The 18,867-nt window shown below is 45.1% G+C and overlaps 1 protein-coding gene across 1 annotated transcript in view; it reads left to right on the plus strand.

Annotated features, from left to right (window-relative positions):
* The first annotated feature begins 340 nt into the window (after positions 1–340).
* GAF1 (Polymerase/histidinol phosphatase-like protein) overlaps positions 341–18,867 on the plus strand; it is a 45,271-nt gene continuing 26,744 nt past the window's right edge. Inside the window, exon 1 of the mRNA XM_086512981.1 lies at positions 341–816. Within this exon, the coding sequence (XP_086369107.1) occupies positions 373–816 (444 nt within the window). The 5' untranslated portion in view covers positions 341–372. The remainder of the gene's footprint in view (positions 817–18,867) is intronic.

Genomic DNA, 18,867 nt, shown 5'->3' on the forward strand with positions numbered 1-18,867 from the left:
GTCTATGGCCTCTTGCTGTGTGTGTTCTACTATTGCTACAAGCACTTCGCTCCATGCTCTCTTCCCCAGTGTTGCCATAGGCTGTTTGCCAATACCCACAATATGACAAAGTGTATTGGGTTGGTGTGTAGGTGTCTGGAGCTGGGAGACCAAAGTGTCTTTCCTGTGGAAGATGAGGTGCATTCAGAATGCATGGGGAGTACAATTCACAGTAGGGAACGTTATAACATAGTTTAGAATTAAAATTCAAGCCATGAGGAGTTTTAAGGGTAGGGCTTAAGCTCCTAAACCCACTACAAAGCAAAAATGTCCTCCGCCCGCGTCTGAACGAAGCCTTGTTTGAAGTTTGGAGAGAGAGAGAGGGAGGGGGAGATGGCGAAGAGCAAGAGGAAGAAGCGAGGCAAGGTGAGTGCATTCTTCGATTTGAACGTGTCGACGGAGGGCGTGTCACAAGCAGAACGAGTGTCTGTCATCACCACTGCTTTGCAGCTCGGTTATTCGGGTGTGGCCTTCAATCACGTGGTAAAGGGCTCCTTGTCCGATGCTCACGTTTTAAAGAGCCGCTCCCTCGATCTATCTGTTATCGCCTCTGCTCACCCTGATGTCGCTCAATCCGCCCATTTCCACAGAGACATCCTCGGAGTGCTTCCTGCAAGCCGTGCTTTTCACCAATATGATCGTCTCACGGTCACCGTTGACACTGCCATTCAAGCTTCAGCACTTAATGCAGGGAACCCTGTTCTCCGCTCATACGACATGGTGGCCATTCAGCCCACCAGCCAGAAAGTGTTTGATCAAGCTTGCACCCATTTAGAGGTACGTGCTTGTTTCTTTTAAGTAAGCTGTATCGACCTTTTTCTGACTCTTATTTGTTTACACTGGTGAACTACACCAGCTCATACCCAGTTCCATGCTCACTATGCTTATCATGATCCAGACTATACTTTGACAGCTAGGGTTCTCAGCTGGTCTTCCTCATGTCTATACCGAGGCATAGTCTCAAAAAAAGGTAGGTGACCACTTAAAATGTGACAGTACAATAACTTACCCGTGAGTAGTGTCACGAGCCACCTTATCTTGAAAGACTGTGCAAAACCGTCAGCTTCATGCTAGTTGGCTAGCTTGTTTGTAGAGTGTGGATATAGTCCTTCCTTATAGCATATCTTTGTGAGGTGCTTTTCACAAAGTATTCAGATTTATGAGAAAGAGCTTTTTGCAATTATCCATGCTCTTACGCAATGGCGACACTATTTTCTCAGAGCCGACTTTACAGTCTTTACGCTATTTCTTGTCGCATAAGCAACTTTTGGGAAAAAAGCACATGTGGAAGGCTAACGTCTTGTCACAGTTTCACTCCCAGATAGTCCATGTTCAGGGACAGAAAAACTTAGTGGCAGATGCATTGTCTTGGAAGCCCTTGGTTCTGTCAATTTCTGCGATACATCATTGAAGCTTCGAGGATATGGCACATTAGTACGCCACTGATCCTGACTTTATATAAATCTTTCACCGGATACAGAATGGGAAGCTCGTTGCAAGCTATTCCATACGGGACGACTATTTGATGCGGAAAACGATGTTGTGTGTTACGTAGCCTTTGAATGATAAGGTTTTGACAGAGTGCCATTGTCCACCTTTTTTTTTCCGACCATCGTGGCATAGATACCACCTTGAAGGGTGTTGATCGTTACTTTTACTAGCCGAGGCTTTAAAAGAATGTGGATGCATTTGTTGGCAGTTGCTTAGTATGCCAAAAGGCCAAGTTTGACACGCATAAGAAACGAGGATTTCTACAGCCTTTACCCATACCCTCCCGTCCATGGGAAAGCATTGCCAAGGATTTTTGACCTTTCCAAGCCACAAAGTGGACATAATGACATTTGGATAGTCATCAACAAATTCAGTTAGCGGGCTCACTTCTTTACAGTAAAGAAGATAGTTAAGCCCGATCATTTGGCGAAACTGTTTGTCTCACAAATTTTTCGGTTCATGGCATGCCTGAGTCCATTGTTTTGGATTGAGATCCCGGTTTACTAGTTTGTTTTGGAGGGTAGTTTGGGAGAACATTGGCATGCGGTTGCAGTTCTCGTCCTCGTTTCACCTGCAGACAGATCGGCAATTTGAGATAATCAATTGAATGGTTTTGGATTTGTTGAAGTCTTATATTTTGGATCAACAAACTTAATGGAAAAAGTATTTGCCCTTGGTGGAGTTTGCCTACAATAACACACGGCAAGGCACCATTTGAAGTATTTTAGGATGCTAAGAAGGTTCCTCAATTTCTGAGCACCAAAGACAAGATTCTTTTGAAGTCGATTTTTGAAACAAAGTCTAGTAGCGGTATGGAAGGCCATCTAGCCGTTCAAAGGAGGAGAGCTCGTTCTCTTTTGACAATGACGAGATCAACAAGAAAACCAAGTAGTTCAACGAACAGAGTCAGGCCGTCAGGTTTGAGACGTTTTCACGCTACGAGGACACCCATCAAGCCCTTGAGTTTGTATAACAGTTTGACGTCGCCTTTTTGGAGGACGATTCTCAGAACATTCGAGGGTGCGAAAGGCGGCTTCTTACTTGAAAGGAATTGTGTAAACATGGTAGTCTATTCTGTTGTTACGCAAAGAAGCACCTGCGACGTGATTAAAATTCAAGACAATTTTTACGTCAACTTGGTTGTCGGATGAATATGCAACAGATGTCATCACGACTTGGCATCACTTGAAAATGATTGTGAAAGATACATTGGATGACTACTGCCAGAGGTTTTGGGATACTAATTTGCAAGTGTCTTCGTTTCGTAAGATTACTCTGAAAGAGTAGATTCAATAGTTTTGCTGTGGTTTGCTAAAAGAGATTCGAGACTATTGTCTAAACTAGAAGTCTGACTCTATTCAGAGACTTATGCAACATGTTAAGGAACGATTTGGAACGCATGCCGGCTCATTCACTTCTTTTATGGACAAGATAGTACCCACCTCAACAAGGCAAGAGTCCGCCATATTGAAAAGTATGAATCAGGGAAACCGGATGACACCTCATCGTAGGATTATGGAGAATCAGATGGTAGCACATTCGAAGGTTCCGACAAACCAAGGGAACCAGATGCAATTCATCAAAGGATTCCAAAGAAAAGGGGATCAGATGATAGTGCGTCTTAGGGTTCCGATGATTGAGGCTGACGTGCCAATGGAGAGGGGAAGCTAAAGAAGCTATCCACTGTCACAAGACAGACACCACGTGCCAATAGGAAAGAACAGATTGAACAAACTTTTAGCACTTCAATAACAACCGAACTGAGAGAGAGAGAGAGACAATACGCAATACAGAGTGGTGAAATTCCACCCCAGAGAGTATTGGCCCCAAACCTTGGCGCCCCTTTCGGTATTTCTTTATATTGCATCAACTCAGTACAAGCCGATACCCCAGACTTTGCATATTCTCCAGGAAGCATTGCCAGAGAATGAGTCCTTAGCACATATTTAAAGGCCAAGCCCTTAGCACATATATAAAGGCCCTTGGCCTACGAAAAGCAGTTTACATGAAAAGCCTTCAAACTCAAAAGCTTCTGGTCCAAAAGTAATGCCAAAAAGTTGCCAGCGTAAATCACGGAATTTCGTACAACTGCCACGTTAGCACTGTCAGCGGAAAATCCGGAAACTGCCACGTCATTAGGTGCTACGCATGTGCGCGGGTCTCGCTTTATTTTAATCCTTAATGTCACTTGGGCCCCATCAGACGGGGTCCCCATAAGATGGTAGGACTTCTTCTTCTCTTGCATGTTCTTCTTATGGTTTAGGCCCCTCGGTCGGCATCTGCAAGTTGGCTCCATTCTTTAGGGCTTTGACACGTCAGCAGTTTGTGACATCTCCCCTTCTTGAAAGAGAGTAATCGTCCGCGATTACAGCATATCTGCAAAACAACTCAAGTTAGCTCAAAAATTTCCGAGGGTCGTTCCGAGGGACAATCAATTTGCTCTTTTTGTCAAGGAGTTAGCTTCTTCTTTCGGCTCTTTTGATCAAGGAGTTGGCTTCTCCTTGTCCAGATTGGAACTCTTGATATTCTGGCGTAGTAAAATTAGCCATCACACCCAAACCGCACTGATCTGCCACGGGTGTCTTGATGCAGTAAAATTACATACCCAGGCAATCTCATCCAATTCGGAATATTCAGTGGTTGACATATCATAATGCAACACAAATGCTCACATATGCATGTTACAAGACATAGAAACAGCTTTTGGCCGTTCGTTCCGATCACTTTTGACTCGCTCGATCAGTCAAATGCCTGATGCCAATGCTGAAAGTCAGTCGTTGGATGAAATTTCTGAGAGTGTGAAGCTTCGGCTTAGCAAGGCTCAGGAGTCTTACTCACGCCAGGCTAACAAGCATCATCAGGATGTTTCAATCAAGGAAGGGGATTGGGTGTATTTAAGAATCATGAAGCAACGTCTTAACTAAGTTGGAAAGAAGTGTCCAAAGTTATCTTTCAGAATGTATGGTCCATTTTCTGCCATTAAAAAGATAAATAAGGTTTGGATGAAATTGCAATTGCCTAACTCATGGTCAATGCACAACGTTTTCCATGTTTCTTGGTTGAAAGTGTTTCAGGAAACACCTTCGAAGGACATTTCCAAAGAAGAAGAGCCGGAGATCAACGGTGAAGCAGAAGTCATGGAGCCGAAGCAAGTGTTGTTGCATTGGTTTCGCCATGGTTCAAAGAAACAAGTGAGAGTACTTTAAGTTCAAGGATCGAGGAATCTACGAAGTAGTGTGGATCGACGAAGAGTTTTCCAAAGATTACCCAGAGTTGTTGGTAGACTACAAGGAAGCCATGCAGCTCGGTACCAATACCTCACTTTAAAAAGAAGGGGATGTTACGTGCACATCTAACCCTATGTGCATGTGGACAAGCTACTTCAAGTCCAGGTTTCATGTCGTCTTAGGAAGTGTTCTGTCACCTTTGTGAGCCTGTGCGCAGGCCGTGCATGTCCAGACACTTAGAGCAGTTGCATTTTCTCTGGTTGCACACAACGATCATCAGCATTACCATCAGAATCCATCCATCAGGAGCATTTTACAGTGCACATATATATACTTTTTTCTATTTTCTCCATTTTTCACTCATTATTATTAAGTGACTTTGTTGGGAAACTGGGTAGAGCAAATTTGCTAAGTTAATATATAAGGAAATTGGTAGTCACTCAGTAGAGATAGAAGAAGAAAGAAGAGCACAGGCAACCTCTTGCAGCAGGCTCTCTAACCTCCCTTCTCAAGCAAGAATCTCCACAAACACTGGCGTTTTTCAACAGCTTTACATCAGTGTTTTTCAGTAGATCCAACACAGGTTTTCAGCCTGCAGTAGATAGCGTTTTCAACAAGCAAGCATCAGCATTTTCTGTCCAGTCGACTCATTGTTTTCTGTCCAGCCACATCAGTGTTTTGTAGAAGGACAATCCAGCGTTTTCAGCAGGTCAAAAACAGCGCTTTCAGCCCCTGCTGTCCAACATTTTCAGTAGACAAACCAGCGTTTTTTTCAGCAGAAGAAACAACGTTTTTCAGCCTTGAAGTTAGCATTTTCAGCCAGCCGTTGTCCTCGTCGCCGCCGCCCTCGTCGTCGTCGTTGTCTCCGACCTAGAACCTCATTGCATCATAGCATCAAGAACTTGCATCAGCACCTTGTATGAGATTTGTGCAATCAATAGCATAGACTTCTCTCGCCATCAAGAGAGGGGCCTTTGGAGGAGGGTTTGACAACTTTCTGGTGTCGTATTCTTCTCTCTCTATCTCTTAGTCTGAGTACTTTCATGCACAGTGTTTACCCACTTTTTTGTGATCAATTGCACTGTAAGGTGCATCGGAATGAATGTTTGCGCTTTGCTCAAGATGAGTGCTCCGAACTGTGCTCAAGGTTCCTTTTGTTCTTATGGAAGTTACAGCCTTCTGTTCTAATGAGAGAATGCTATGATCACAACAAAGTGAATGGACACTGTGTGTGCAAGTGTAAGAGACTGAGAGATAGAGAGAGAAGAGAGATACGACACCAGAGACGCTGTAAAACCCTCCTCCGAAGGCCCCACTCTCGTCGGCGAGAGTGGTCTATCTATGATTGCACAATCTGGTACAAATGGAATGCGTGAGACTGATGCAAGTCTAGGCTATGTTGACGATGACGACGGTGATGACAAAATCAACCTAAGGGTTGAAATCTGCAATCTTTCTATTGCTGTCCAAAAACGCTATGGGCTGAAATCTACGTGTAGTCGAAAAACATTGATTTTGGGGGCTTTTTTTGGTGGGTCTTTGACGCTGAAAATCTGCAGGTTTAGGGCTGAAAATTGAGGTTCTTAAGGGTTGAAAACTGACAGTCTTTCCGGGCTGAATCTGCTACTTCTTTATGGGCCGAATCTGCTACTCTTCTATTGCTGAAAATCGACGAAGGCTGAAATCTGCAAATGCGGATATCTTCAAAAACGCTAGGGCTGCTGATGTCAAAAACGCTAGGTTGTCTGCTTCTTCTGGCGATAGCTGATGATGCAAAACGCTAGTGGTTGGGAGATATGGCGATGACTGCTGATGCACAAAACGCCAGGCAAGGGGATCTTTGCTTGGAGGGAAACACCAAGGCTTGGTTTTGTTGAGAAGTTCCCTGCTGAGCTTGGCTCCTGTTGCCTCTTCTCCCATTTAGTGCTAGCTCTAGTTTGCTTATATACAAACTTAGCAAAATTGCCCTACCTACTTTCCAACGAAAGTCACTTAAAAATAATAAGAGAAAAATATAAAAAATAGGTAAAATAGACTAAATGCACTGGAAAATTCCCTTGATGGAATTTGATGGATTCTGATGGGAATGCTTATGATCATGTTGTGTGCAAACAGAGGATATGCATCTACACTAAGTGTCTGGGCATGCACGATCTGCGAACAGACTCACAAAAGTGCTAGAACACTTCTAAATCTTGACCGACTGGACTGACTGAACCCTTGTAGTGCTGTAGCTTGTCCACGGACACATAGGGTTGGATGTGTCACGTGACATCCCCTCCTTTTCAAAGTGAGGTATTGATACCAAACTGTATGGCGTCGAGGGAGATCGTCAATAGCATCCGGAATCTTGGAAGGGCTCTTCGCTGGCCCACTCTGATGTGTGGGTCGTGCGGTACTTGAACTTCAAAAAGGTCTGCAACGCTTGCTTCTTTGGGCCGCGCCGAAAGCGACACAAAGTCTTCTGTGGCTCCTTCAATGCTTCAACTTTGTCGAGAGTCATTCTTCTTTCTTCTTCAAGAATCTCCATGGCTGAAAATTCCTGAAACCATTTCCAACACAAAAACATGAACATACCTATTCCATGTAAAGTGACTGGAAAAAATCTCGTCTCCCTAAAAGACTGTGCTTGCAATAGAGATGAACAAATAGACGGAGTGCCAAACCGTTCACCACACATACGCAAACAATGAGATCGAATCTTTCTCTTCTGATCTAAACCAATCAGCTGTGGCAATTCACAACGGAAATGCCCATGCTTGGTGCTCATACTTTCATGTGCTCTTTCTACAAGTGTGTCATGTCGAGGAAGAGACATGGAATGTGACTTCCTTGAAAGCATACTTTTTAGCTTTTCATGAAAAATCCGCATACATTCGTGCTCATTCATGAGTGAAACGTGCTCAACGTACAATATGTCATGCATAGTAAAAGGGTTCAACGTTTATGTGTGTTGCCCTCTCTTAGGCCAACCATATTGCATGATGCACATGATTCTCTCACGGGTGGGCACAGGGGAATGAACACCACATTGGAAAAAATTGAACGTTTTTTTTATTGGCCTAAAATGCGAAAAGATGTGTTTCGTTATGTCACACAGTGCATTATATGTCAAAAAGTAAAAGCTCCTCGGGGGCACAAGATGTAGCACGATTGTTCATTAAGCATTGGTATCCCCTCTGTGGTTTGCCAAAGTCATTTCAGATAGGGATGTTAAGTTCACGTCCAATTTTTGGCGTGCACTCTTTGAAAATTTTGGCACTAAGTTGAATTTTTCATCGGCTTTTCATCCACAGTATGATGGGCAAACAGAAATTTACAATCAGTTGGCTTTTGATGTTTTAAAGTTATATGTGCATGATCAACAGTCTCAGTGGGAGCTCTATCTTCAATTGGTACATGCTATTTTGAATGACTCTTTTTCTTTTGCTATTGGTCGAACTTCATATGAGGCAGCTTTTGGCCGTCTGTTCCAGTCACTTTTGACTCGCTCGGTCAGTCAAATGTCTGATGCCAATGTTGAATGTCAGTCATTGGATGATATTTCTGAGAGTGTGAAGCTTCGGCTAAGCAAGGCTCAGGAATCTTATTCACGGCAGGCTAATAAGCATTGTCAGGATGCTTCGATCAAGGAAGGAGATTAGGTGTATTTAATAATCATGAAGCAACGTCTTAAGCAAGTTGGAAAGAAGTGTCCAAAGTTGTCTTTTCGTATGTATGGTCCATTTCCAGTCATTAAAAAGATAAATGAGGTTTCAATGAAATTGCAGTTGCCTAACTCATGGTCAATGCACAAAGTTTTCCATGTTTCTTGGTTGAAAGTGTTTCAGGGAACACCTCCAAAGGACATTTCGAAAGAAGAAGAACCGGAGATTATCGATGAAGCTGAAGTCATGGAGCCGGAGCAAGTGTTGTTGCATCGGTTTCGACATGGTTCGAAGAAGCAAGTGCGACAATATTTTTTGAAGTTCAAGGATCGAGGAACCCATGAAGCGGTGTGGGTAGACGAAGAGTTCTTCAAGGATTATCCAGAGTTGTTGGCAGACTACAAGGAAGCCATGCAGCTCGGTACCAGTACCTCACTTTAAAAAGAAGGGGATGTCACGTGACAGCCAACCCCATGTGTCCGTGGACAAGCTACACCATAACAGGGTTTTTGTCTAGTCCAGTCAGTCTAGATTAGAAGTGATCTGGCACTTTTTGTGAGTCTATTCGTAGACTGTGCATGCCCAGTCACTTAGCATAGATGCATATCCTCTGGTTGCACACATCATGATCATTAGTATTCCCATCAGAATCCATTAGAATCAGCTAGGGGATTTTTCCAGTGCATTTAGCCTATTTTTCCTATTTTTGACATTTTTGACTTATTAATTTAAGTGACTTTCCAACAAAAGTAGGTAGGGCAATTTGGGTAAGAAAATATATAAGCAAACCAAAGCTAGCACTCTTTGGCAGATGAGCAAGGAACACAACAGGCCTTTGGCAGCAGGTACTCCCTCTCTCTGAGCAAGAACCCTTCAAGCACCCCATCAGCCCTAGCGTTTTGCTCATCGCCAGCCCCCTTCCTGCTTGGCGTTTTTAGCAAGCCTCTGGACCGCCACATTCCCCCAACACCTAGCGTTTTTCACCATCGCTACAGGCTGCATTTACCAGTGTTTTCAGCCTTCATTCGCAGCAGCCCAATCTGCGTTTTCAGCATCAAGTACAGCAGCGTTTTCAGCCATAAACATCTGCAGACATCAGCGTTTTGACAAACCATTTCAGCCTCCCAAAAATGCAGCCAAATCTGCGTTTTTCAGCAGTCCAAATCAGCCCCGAAAATTCAGCAGATAGCGTTTTGTGGACAGCAGTTAGAAGGTTGCAGATTTCAGCCCTTAGGTCATTGTCGCCATCCCCGTCGTCGTCACCAACATAGCCCCAAGTTGCATCAGTTTCCATGTATCATCATTGTACCCGTTTGTGCAATCAACAGTAGACCACTCTCGCCGATGAGAGTGGGGCCTTCGGAGGAGGGTTTTACGTCTCTAGTGTCGTATCTCTCTTCTCTCTATCTCTCAGTCTCATACACATGCACGCACAGTGTTCACTCACTTTGTTCGTGCACTCTCCATTAAGAACGGAAGGCTCTCCCTTCCATAAGAACTAAAAGGAACCTTGAGCAAATATGGATCAATCATCTTGAGAAAGAACAACATTCATTCCGCTGCACCTTACATTGGTATCAGAGCAATCAACTGTGGCAATTCACAATGGAAATGCCTATGCTTGGTGCTCATACTTTCATGTGCTCGTTCTACAAATGTGTCATGCCAAACTTCCTTACATACATACATTTCAGCTTATCATGAAAAATCCGCATACATTCGTGCTCATCCATGAGAGAAACGTGGTCAACATACAATATGTCATGCCTAGGAAAAGGGATCACATAAAGATGCTGACTAAAATACAGGAAACGGTCACGAATGAAACACTTGAACAATGCGTACGTACTAATCATGCAAACACATAATACTTCCTGTGAGGGTTCTGTGGACCTAGGCTCGAGAGCCAAGTTTGATCCTTCGTGATTGATCGAATCTACAACGAGGTTAGCTTCGCTAGAAAAAGCATCAACTAACACATCATCCTTGTGAACAATCACAGCTTCTTTATGCAACTCATCATGCTTGTGAGAAATCACATCTTGATCATGCAAATTATCATACTTGTCAGAAATCACATCTTGATCATGCAAATCATCATGCTTGTCTTTATCATCCAAATCATCATGCTGATCATTGTCAATCAAATCATCATGCTGCTCACAATCATGCAAATCCTGTGTGTCATGCTTTGGAGAAAAAGAGACTGAGAGAGTTTCCTTCTCATGAATCCGTGCAATCTTGTCCTGCATATTAGCAATGAGAGATGGAGAATGAACAATGTCCTCTCCATGAATGACAATGGGAGAATCACTTTTGGCATTGAGAGTGAAAGTGTTAGCCTCCCAATCAATGAGAGGGTTAGCATCACAAAACCATCGAATGTCCAAAATCATATCACATCTTGAACGAGGAGAGACAACAAATCTTCTAGTGAAGGTAGCTTTTTGAATTGCAAACAACACATCAAGGCACTCCTCCGTGATGAGAGCGTCCATACCGGGAACAAAGCCAGAGGCCTCGATAGGAGATCTCTGACTAACTGCTAGGCGGGCTCTCTCAACAAGAGAGGGACTGATCACATCATGCATACTACTTGGGTCAAACAATATGACAAAACGCTGCCCCGTCACACGACCATAACATTTAATGAGAGAATCATCAATGGGAGGGTCATGAGAAACTTCGGGCACACTCGTGTTATCATTAATTGCATTGACAGAGGAAGTGGGTTCTGTGGATGCTTTAGATTCATTCGATTCAAGCTTAGGATATGTTCTTTTTATGTGACCCTTAATGTGACAATGAAAACAATGACCTTCCTTAGAATGAGTGCTTTGCTCTTCTGACGTGATGTATCCTCCTACAATTCCTTGTGCTACCTTTTCATATGGAGTAAGCTTAGGTTTAGCAATTGTGTTAGCCTTACCCTTAGATTCATTGGAAGAATTCTTTTCTGAGAGACTGTTGGAAGATTGGTTAGAAGAGTTACCATTCTTAGCATTCTTACCGTTCTTACCGTTTTGAGGGTTCTGAGAAGTCTGCGAGGTACTTGTGGACGTCTTGTTCTCCTTAGGCTTTCCCTTGTTGTGCTTCATCTCCTGTGCGAGAGCAATTGCTACCGCCTTATTGAGATCGATTGGATCGAGCACCTCAACATCGTACTTGATATACTCGTCCATTCCATAAAGGAATGTCTCTTTGCGTTTATCATCCGACTTGCGTAATTGGGTACCTAGCTGCAAAACACGATTAGAAAAAGACATAACCGGCATACCATTTTGCTCGAGAGAGCACCAATCGTCCTTCAATCGTGCGAGGTACTGAGGTGGCATAAACCGCGCCTTGAGCTTGTCTTGGAAATCAGCCCAATTGAAGGAAAGGGGCGTGAGTTCGTCGGCTTCCTCTAGGTGCGCGGCTAACTGTGCCTCTTGCCATGCGTGGTACCAATTAATGGCATCACCGACAAGGTACATAGCTGCCGTCAGAACTTTGCTATTTTCTGTCTTCTTAGTTGTCGCAAAATAAGCATTAAATTGATGCAACCAAGAATGAATAACCGTAGCATCCATCTTACCATCATACTTACTGAAAGTCAACTTCTCTGTGACTGGATGGTTGGAATCCGCATCGTGGCTTGTGCCACTTGAGGAACTCCCACGATCTTTGGCTGGTTCGGATTTCGAGGCAAGTACTCGTCGAATCAATTCTTGAGTGCGTAGGTCTCATTGAGCCTCACGCTCGATCTCCAAGGCCGCGCTTTGAGCTGCACGCTCGGCCTCCAAGGCCGCGCTTCGCGCTGCCGCTTCCTCCTTTCTTTGTTCTTTTCTTTCTTTTCGTTCGTCGCACTCGCGTTCTAAAGCAAGGCGATTTGCTTCTTGTTTGGCCATCATGTCCATCATCTGCTTGACCATTGCTTCCATAGGGTTTGGTATACTTGGTGGCGTAGATGGCGAAGGGGGAGGGTCGAAAAAATCTCCTGGTGGGGAAAATTCTTCGTCGCCTCTCTCATGCTCATCACCTGTATGCGAAGTATCCATTCCGCTTCGGGTGACGACCATGCACTATGATCTTTGGTTCTTAAGTCCACATGGAACTTGGGTTCTTGAGGGTCTTGAGGTTTTCTTTCGCTTGCAAACCGTGTTTGAGAAGGATCTTCTCTTCACCCGAGTTCTACTCCTTTCCGCGGGCGCACCCCTTGGCGACCTTGCGCTCGTTGCTTTTTTCCACCTCACGTCGATTGGCCGGCCGCTAAGTGCACAGCTCTCAATGAGTGAAAAGAGACACAAGGGGAGGCTGGACAAGCCCTTCTTTCCTGGGATTCCTGTCACTCTTCAAAAACACGATTAGGAATCGACACGCCCAAGCGAACTTGGGTTCGTGCGACCGCAACAAGCAAAAAAAAAAATCTTGTGATTCTTGTGGTTCTTTCCTTGAGTGATACAGAACACTGCCAAAGCTCTGATACCAATGTAAGGTGTAGCGGAATGAATGTTGTTCTTTCTCAAGATGAGTGATCCATATTTGCTTAAGGTTCCTTTTAGTTCTTATGGAAGGGAGAGCCTTCCGTTCTTAATGGAGAGTGTTATGATCACGAACAAAGTGAGTGGACACTGTGCGTGCAAGTGTATGAGACTGAGAGATAGAGAGAAGAGAGATACGACACCAGAGACGTAAAACCCTCCTCCGAAGGCCCCACTCTCGTTGGCGAGAGTGGTCTACTGTTGATTGCACAAACGGGTACAATGATGATGCATGGAAACTGATGCAACTTGGGGCTATGTCGGCGACGAGAACGGGGATGGCGACAATGACCTAAGGGCTGAAATCTGCAACCTTCTAACTGCTGTCCACAAAACGCTATCTGCTGAAATTTCGGGGCTGATTTGGACTGCTGAAAAACGCAGATTTAGTTGCGTTTTTGGGAGGCTGAAATGGTTTGTCCAAACGCTGATGTCTGCAGATGTTTATGGCTGAAAACGCTGCTGTACTTGATGCTGAAAACGCTGATTGGTCTGCTGCGAATGAAGGCTGAAAACGCTGGTAAATGCAGCCTGTAGCAATGGTGAAAAACGCTAGGTGTTGGGGGAATGCGGCGGTTCAAAGGCTTGCTTAAAACGTTAAGCAGGAAGGGGGCTGGCGATGAGCAAAACGCTAGGGCTGATGGGGTGCTTGAGAGGTTCTTGCTGAGAGAGGGGAGTACCTGTTGCCAAAGGCCTGTTGTGCTCCTTGCTCATCTGCCAAAGAGTGCTAGCTTTGGTTTGCTTATATATTTTCTTACCCAAATTGCCCTACCTACTTTTGTTGGAAAGTCACTTAAATTAATAAGTGAAAAATGTCAAAAATAGGGAAAATAGGCTAAATGCATTGGAAAAATCCCTTAATTGATTCTAATGGATTCTGATGGGAGTACTGATGATCATGCTGTGTGCAACCAGAGGCTAAGTGACTGGGCATGCACGGTCTACGAATAGACTCACACAAAGTGCCAGATACTTCTTATCTAGACTGACTGGATTAGACGGAAACCCTGTTATGGTGTAGCTTGTCCACGGACACATAGGGTTGGATGTGTCACGTGACAACTAGCTTGTTTGCTTCTTCTGGCGATGGCTGATGCTGCAAACGCTAGTGGCTGGGAGATACGGCGATGATTGCTGATGCACAAAACGCCAAGCAAGGGGATCTTTGCTTGGAGGGAAACTCCAAGGCTTGGTCTTGCTGAGAAGTTGCCTGCTGAGCTTGGCTCCTGTTGCCTCTTCTGCCATTTAGTGCTAGCTCTAGTTTGGTTATATACAAACTTAGCAAAATTGCCCTACCTACTTTCCAACGAATGTCACTTAAAAATAATAAGTGAAAAATATCAAAAATAGTTAAAATAGGCTAAATGTACTGTAAAATTTCCTTGATGGATTCTGATGGGAATGCTTATGATCATGCTTTGTGTAACCAGAGGATATGCATCTACACTAAGTGCCTTGGCATGCACGGTCTGCGATCAGACTCACAAAAGTGCCAGAACACTTCTAAATCTTGATTGACTGGACTGACTGAACCCTTGTCGTGCTGTAGCTTGTCCACGGACACATAGGGTTGGATGTGTCACGTGACATGCACTCTCTCACTAAAGGAACGAAAGGCTCTTCCTTCCGTAAATAAAAGGAACCCTTGAGCACAGTTCGGAGTACTTATCTTGAGCAAAGTTCAACATTCACTTCCGCTGCAGCTTACAGTCACTATCAGGGTGAAGCGTCTTCAAGATGGTGTTCCAATGTGTGTTCACCTCCGAATCATGCTCATGCCCTGCACCTTGGAACTCTGGATCCAACACAAAAGCTGCACCATGAAGAGGTGAACTATAGGCATTCCACCTGCTATTGTAAAGGTCTTTGATTTCTTCGAGCCTATCTGGGTCCTTCTCAAAATCTGCAATTGCCTCGACCATGTGATCCATTGCTTCATAGACCTTGCCAATGCAAGGTTGCATACCATCCATCACTCTAAGCAAGTGGATCATTGGTTTCACCATTTTGTCAATAGTCTTTAGAGACTCCCAGAAATCAGGATCCGCTACTTTCCCTGTACAAATGATCCTTGCGACTGTACTTGCATGGGAAGTCTCAACAAACTCTGTACTGATGAAGAGCTGCCGCACTGCACTTTGACACTCTACAAAGCGGCTTACCATTAGATAGTTGTAGGCGAAGCGGGTCTGACAATACTTTAGAAGCACTTTGCCCCCCGACCGTTGCAAGAACTCGGCTCGAAGTATGTTGTGGTTGTTGATGAAAGAAACCACCTTGGACGTGGATGCAATGAGAGGCTCTATCCAAGGTAGTTTGCCGAAATCCTTCAAGAGGTTGTTAAGGCAACATGCCATGCAAAAGGACACTGTGATGTGAGGATAAGCACCTTCCAAAATAGCTCCGTTTGTCCTGTTTGATGCCTCCCCGTTGGTGACTAGACCTATCACAACGTCCGACCCAATGGTCTCTACGACGGAGGCCCACTCACCCGCAAGGACATCTGGTGATTTTCTTGTTTCCGTGGCGTCATGATAGTGGGCAAAATACATCTCCCCTTTGGAATAGGCAACAATGCCAAGGATGCACTTCCTCCTAGTGTCGCTCCATTCATCCGCAATGAGGGTCACACTGTCACGCCATACTTCGTCCATTGCGTCTTCATATTGAGGGTTGCCATCTCCACAACGGCCTTCTCTCTATCGAGTAGAGTAGTGCAGAGGGCCTCGGAAGAGGGTGGCACATAGCGTGCCCCATACTCTCCAATCCTCGTGCACATGGTTTTGAAGTACTCCGACCTACACAATGCTCACAAGAGTTATTAGGATTTACTATTTAGATGAGAATGAGAATCGAGATGATTGATTGTGAGAAAATGATAGTAAGTCTTGCCGAGCCTTTATAAAGGGTATGTGATCATGAAAGAAAAAGCGGGCAATACTTGCATCCACATCCTTCTTCCTTTATGGATCCCAAGTGGTATGTAGGGTGCGTTGGTGAGATTTGGGAGTGGAGACCAGAGTAGTATTAGGCATTGAAAATGCCGATTGAAATGATGTTGCCACTATCTCCGTCGTTGCCGCATAACTATCACCACCAACTGATGAAGGAGGTGTAGAAGAGGGAAAAACCGCCGTATCTTTCTCTTCTTTGTTGGCTTTGATGGCGGCATCCTTGGCTTCAAATGCCTTCAACAATTTCTCGTTGACCGCTTTGCATATTGCTACTTGTTGTCCCTCTAGCTCAAGGAGGTGAGTACGGACTTTGGTTGTACCGGATTGCCGTTCAAAGCCACATAGTTTGCACTTCCATGCACGTGCACCATCGGCCTTTCCCAACACTCGGGAATGCACTTCGTCCCACCATGAAGCTTCATCCTTCTTCTTCTTCGCGCCCAAGGATACACATTCACTTGATGTGGAAGCTTGGGCCATGAGACTCGTCACTCGAGAGGGAGGGAGCTTGAGAGAGAGAGAGAGAGAGAGAGAGAGAGAGAGAGGGAGGGAGGTTGCGGCGTGGAGCTTGAAACTTGAGCCTTGAGGTTTGAGCAAAAGAGGGAGAGACTTGAAGCTTGAGGGCTTGAAAGTTGACTCTTGAGCCTTGAGGCCCAAGTGGCAAGAGAGAGCGGAAGAGACCGTAGACTAGGCTCGAGAGAGGGAGAATGAATAAAGAGAGCTCCAAGCTTCAAGCTTGAGCCTTGAAGGTTTGAGGCCCAAGGGATGCGGAGAGACTCGAGAGAGGCTAGAGCATGTGAGGCTTGAGGCTTGAGCGACGTTGCGGCGAGGCTTGAGGTTGAGTCTTAAGAGCTTGAAGGCTTGAGGGAGGGATGAGCCATTATATAAGAACACCCCCCCCCCCCCCCCCCCCCCCCTTTTCCAAAACGTTCAAAATGCTGCCATGAACAACTCTTTTAAACAAAAAAAAGGTCAAAAAATTCAAAATGCCGTTCCGAACAGTCCAGCATTCCGGCCCCGTTCCGACTGGCCATTCCGGTTACACATTTGGGCGGAACACCGTTCCGTGTCCGTTCCTGTTTTGGGTGCCTGGCTTTGGTGGGAATGCGTTCCGGGAACGGCAAGAGTCCATTCCGGCCGTTCCCTGTTACTCTGGTTTCTTTACCATCTTGGTGGTAAAGAAAGCACTTGTGCGTGGGCATGGCTCTAGCGGATCTGCAAGAGGTGGCTGCCTCGAGACTGTGTAGAGGGATATGCATACTGATCCCATACCTCCGTAGAAGTGATGACAGGTGGGGGAAGAGTCGCCATGCCTCACTTGAATCCTGGCTCTAATATAAATCCTGCTCTAGTCAAGCTAGAAACACCCTCTTCTTCCGTCATACCAAACGCCAAGAATCAATTTGTGACTGCCTTTGAGTAATGACTCCTAGAAGTACCTCCCTCTGAAGTTGGGCTCTGGTCTCGCCACACTCCTCATCATACCAGCTATTCTGAGGTATGCTCCAGAACGTCGTTGCTGCCCAGGGTCAGTGTGTGGGTATGCCTCTACTGCTGCATCCTGTAGTGTCTTTGTCAATATATAAGTGATCTCCCCTATAGGTCTCCCCGGATCCTCTATGCATAACTATCTGTAGATACCATCTAAATAGACAGAATTAGTCTCCGAAGTAAAAGTGTATGGGGTATGCGTAGATGTCTGTGCTAGTCGAGCTGTGCTGTCACGTGACACATCCAACCCTATGTGTCCGTGGACAAGCTACAGCACGACAAGGGTTCAGTCAGTCCATTCAGTCTAGAATAGGAAGTGATCTGGCACTTTTGTGAGTCTGTTCGCAGACCGTGCATGTCCAGACACTTAGATTAGATGCATATCCTTTGGTTGCACATAACATGACCATCAGATTCCAGTTAGATCCCATTAATAGAATGTACAGTGCATAGGCCTATTTTCCCTATTTTTGACATTTTTCACTTATTAATTTAAGTGACTTTTGTTGGAAAGTAGGTAGGGCAATTTTGCTAAGTTAATATATAAGCAAACCAGAGTTAGCACTTTCTGCAGAAGAGGCAGCAGGAGCACTCGCTCAACATGCAACTTCTTAGCAGAACCCAAGAGCCTAGCGTTTTCTGTAGCAGCAAGACAACCCTAGCGTTTTTCATCTACAAGCCCAGCCTTGGCGGTTTGTGCACAGCAGATCAGCCCGGCATCATCACGACACAGGAGATCAGCCTAGCGTTTTGCATTTGCAGGACATCCGGCGACAGCAGAACAATATTCAGCCCTAGCATTTTTGGTTTGCAGATCAGCCCCGGCGTTTTGCAGATTCACCGCGATGGAACACCAAGAAGCATCAGCGTTTTCAGTTTTCAGCCTTTAGACATCGCAGAAGAAGTCCCGAACCTCGCAGATCTCACCTTCCCGCAACAGTTCCACGCCGCACGGTCAGTTTTCGCAAGGTTTACAGTTTCATCCCGGAAAACGCAGATTTCAGCATTTGCGTTTTCAGCGGGTCGTCGTCGCATCATCGTCATCGACATCGTCACCGACATAGAGTTAGAATTCAGCAGATAAAGATTTGCAGATTTCAGCCATTAGCATTTCTAGATTTCAGCCCGTCTCGTCTATGTCCTCATCGTCGTCGACATCGTCGGCAAGTCCAAGCATTGTAGAGATTTGTGCAATCATAAGTAGACCCCTCTCGCCATAGAGAGTGGGGCCTTCGAAGAGGGTTTTACGTCTCTGGTGTCGTATTCTCTTCTCTATCTCTCAATCTCATACACTTGCACGCACAATGTCCATTCACTTTGTTAGTGATCATTGCACTCTCTCATTAAGAACGGAAGGCTCTCCCTTCCCCAAGAATAAAAGGAACCTTGAGCATAGTTCGGAGCACTCATCTTGAGCAAAGTTCAAACATACATTCCACTGCACCTTACATGTGCTTGGTTGGACCCCCCCCCTCTCTCTCTCTCTCTCTCTCTC

This window comes from Adiantum capillus-veneris, chromosome 5, assembly GCF_014529385.1.
Source record: "Adiantum capillus-veneris isolate H3 chromosome 5, ASM1452938v2, whole genome shotgun sequence".
Classification (NCBI taxonomy): Eukaryota; Viridiplantae; Streptophyta; class Polypodiopsida; order Polypodiales; family Pteridaceae; genus Adiantum; species Adiantum capillus-veneris.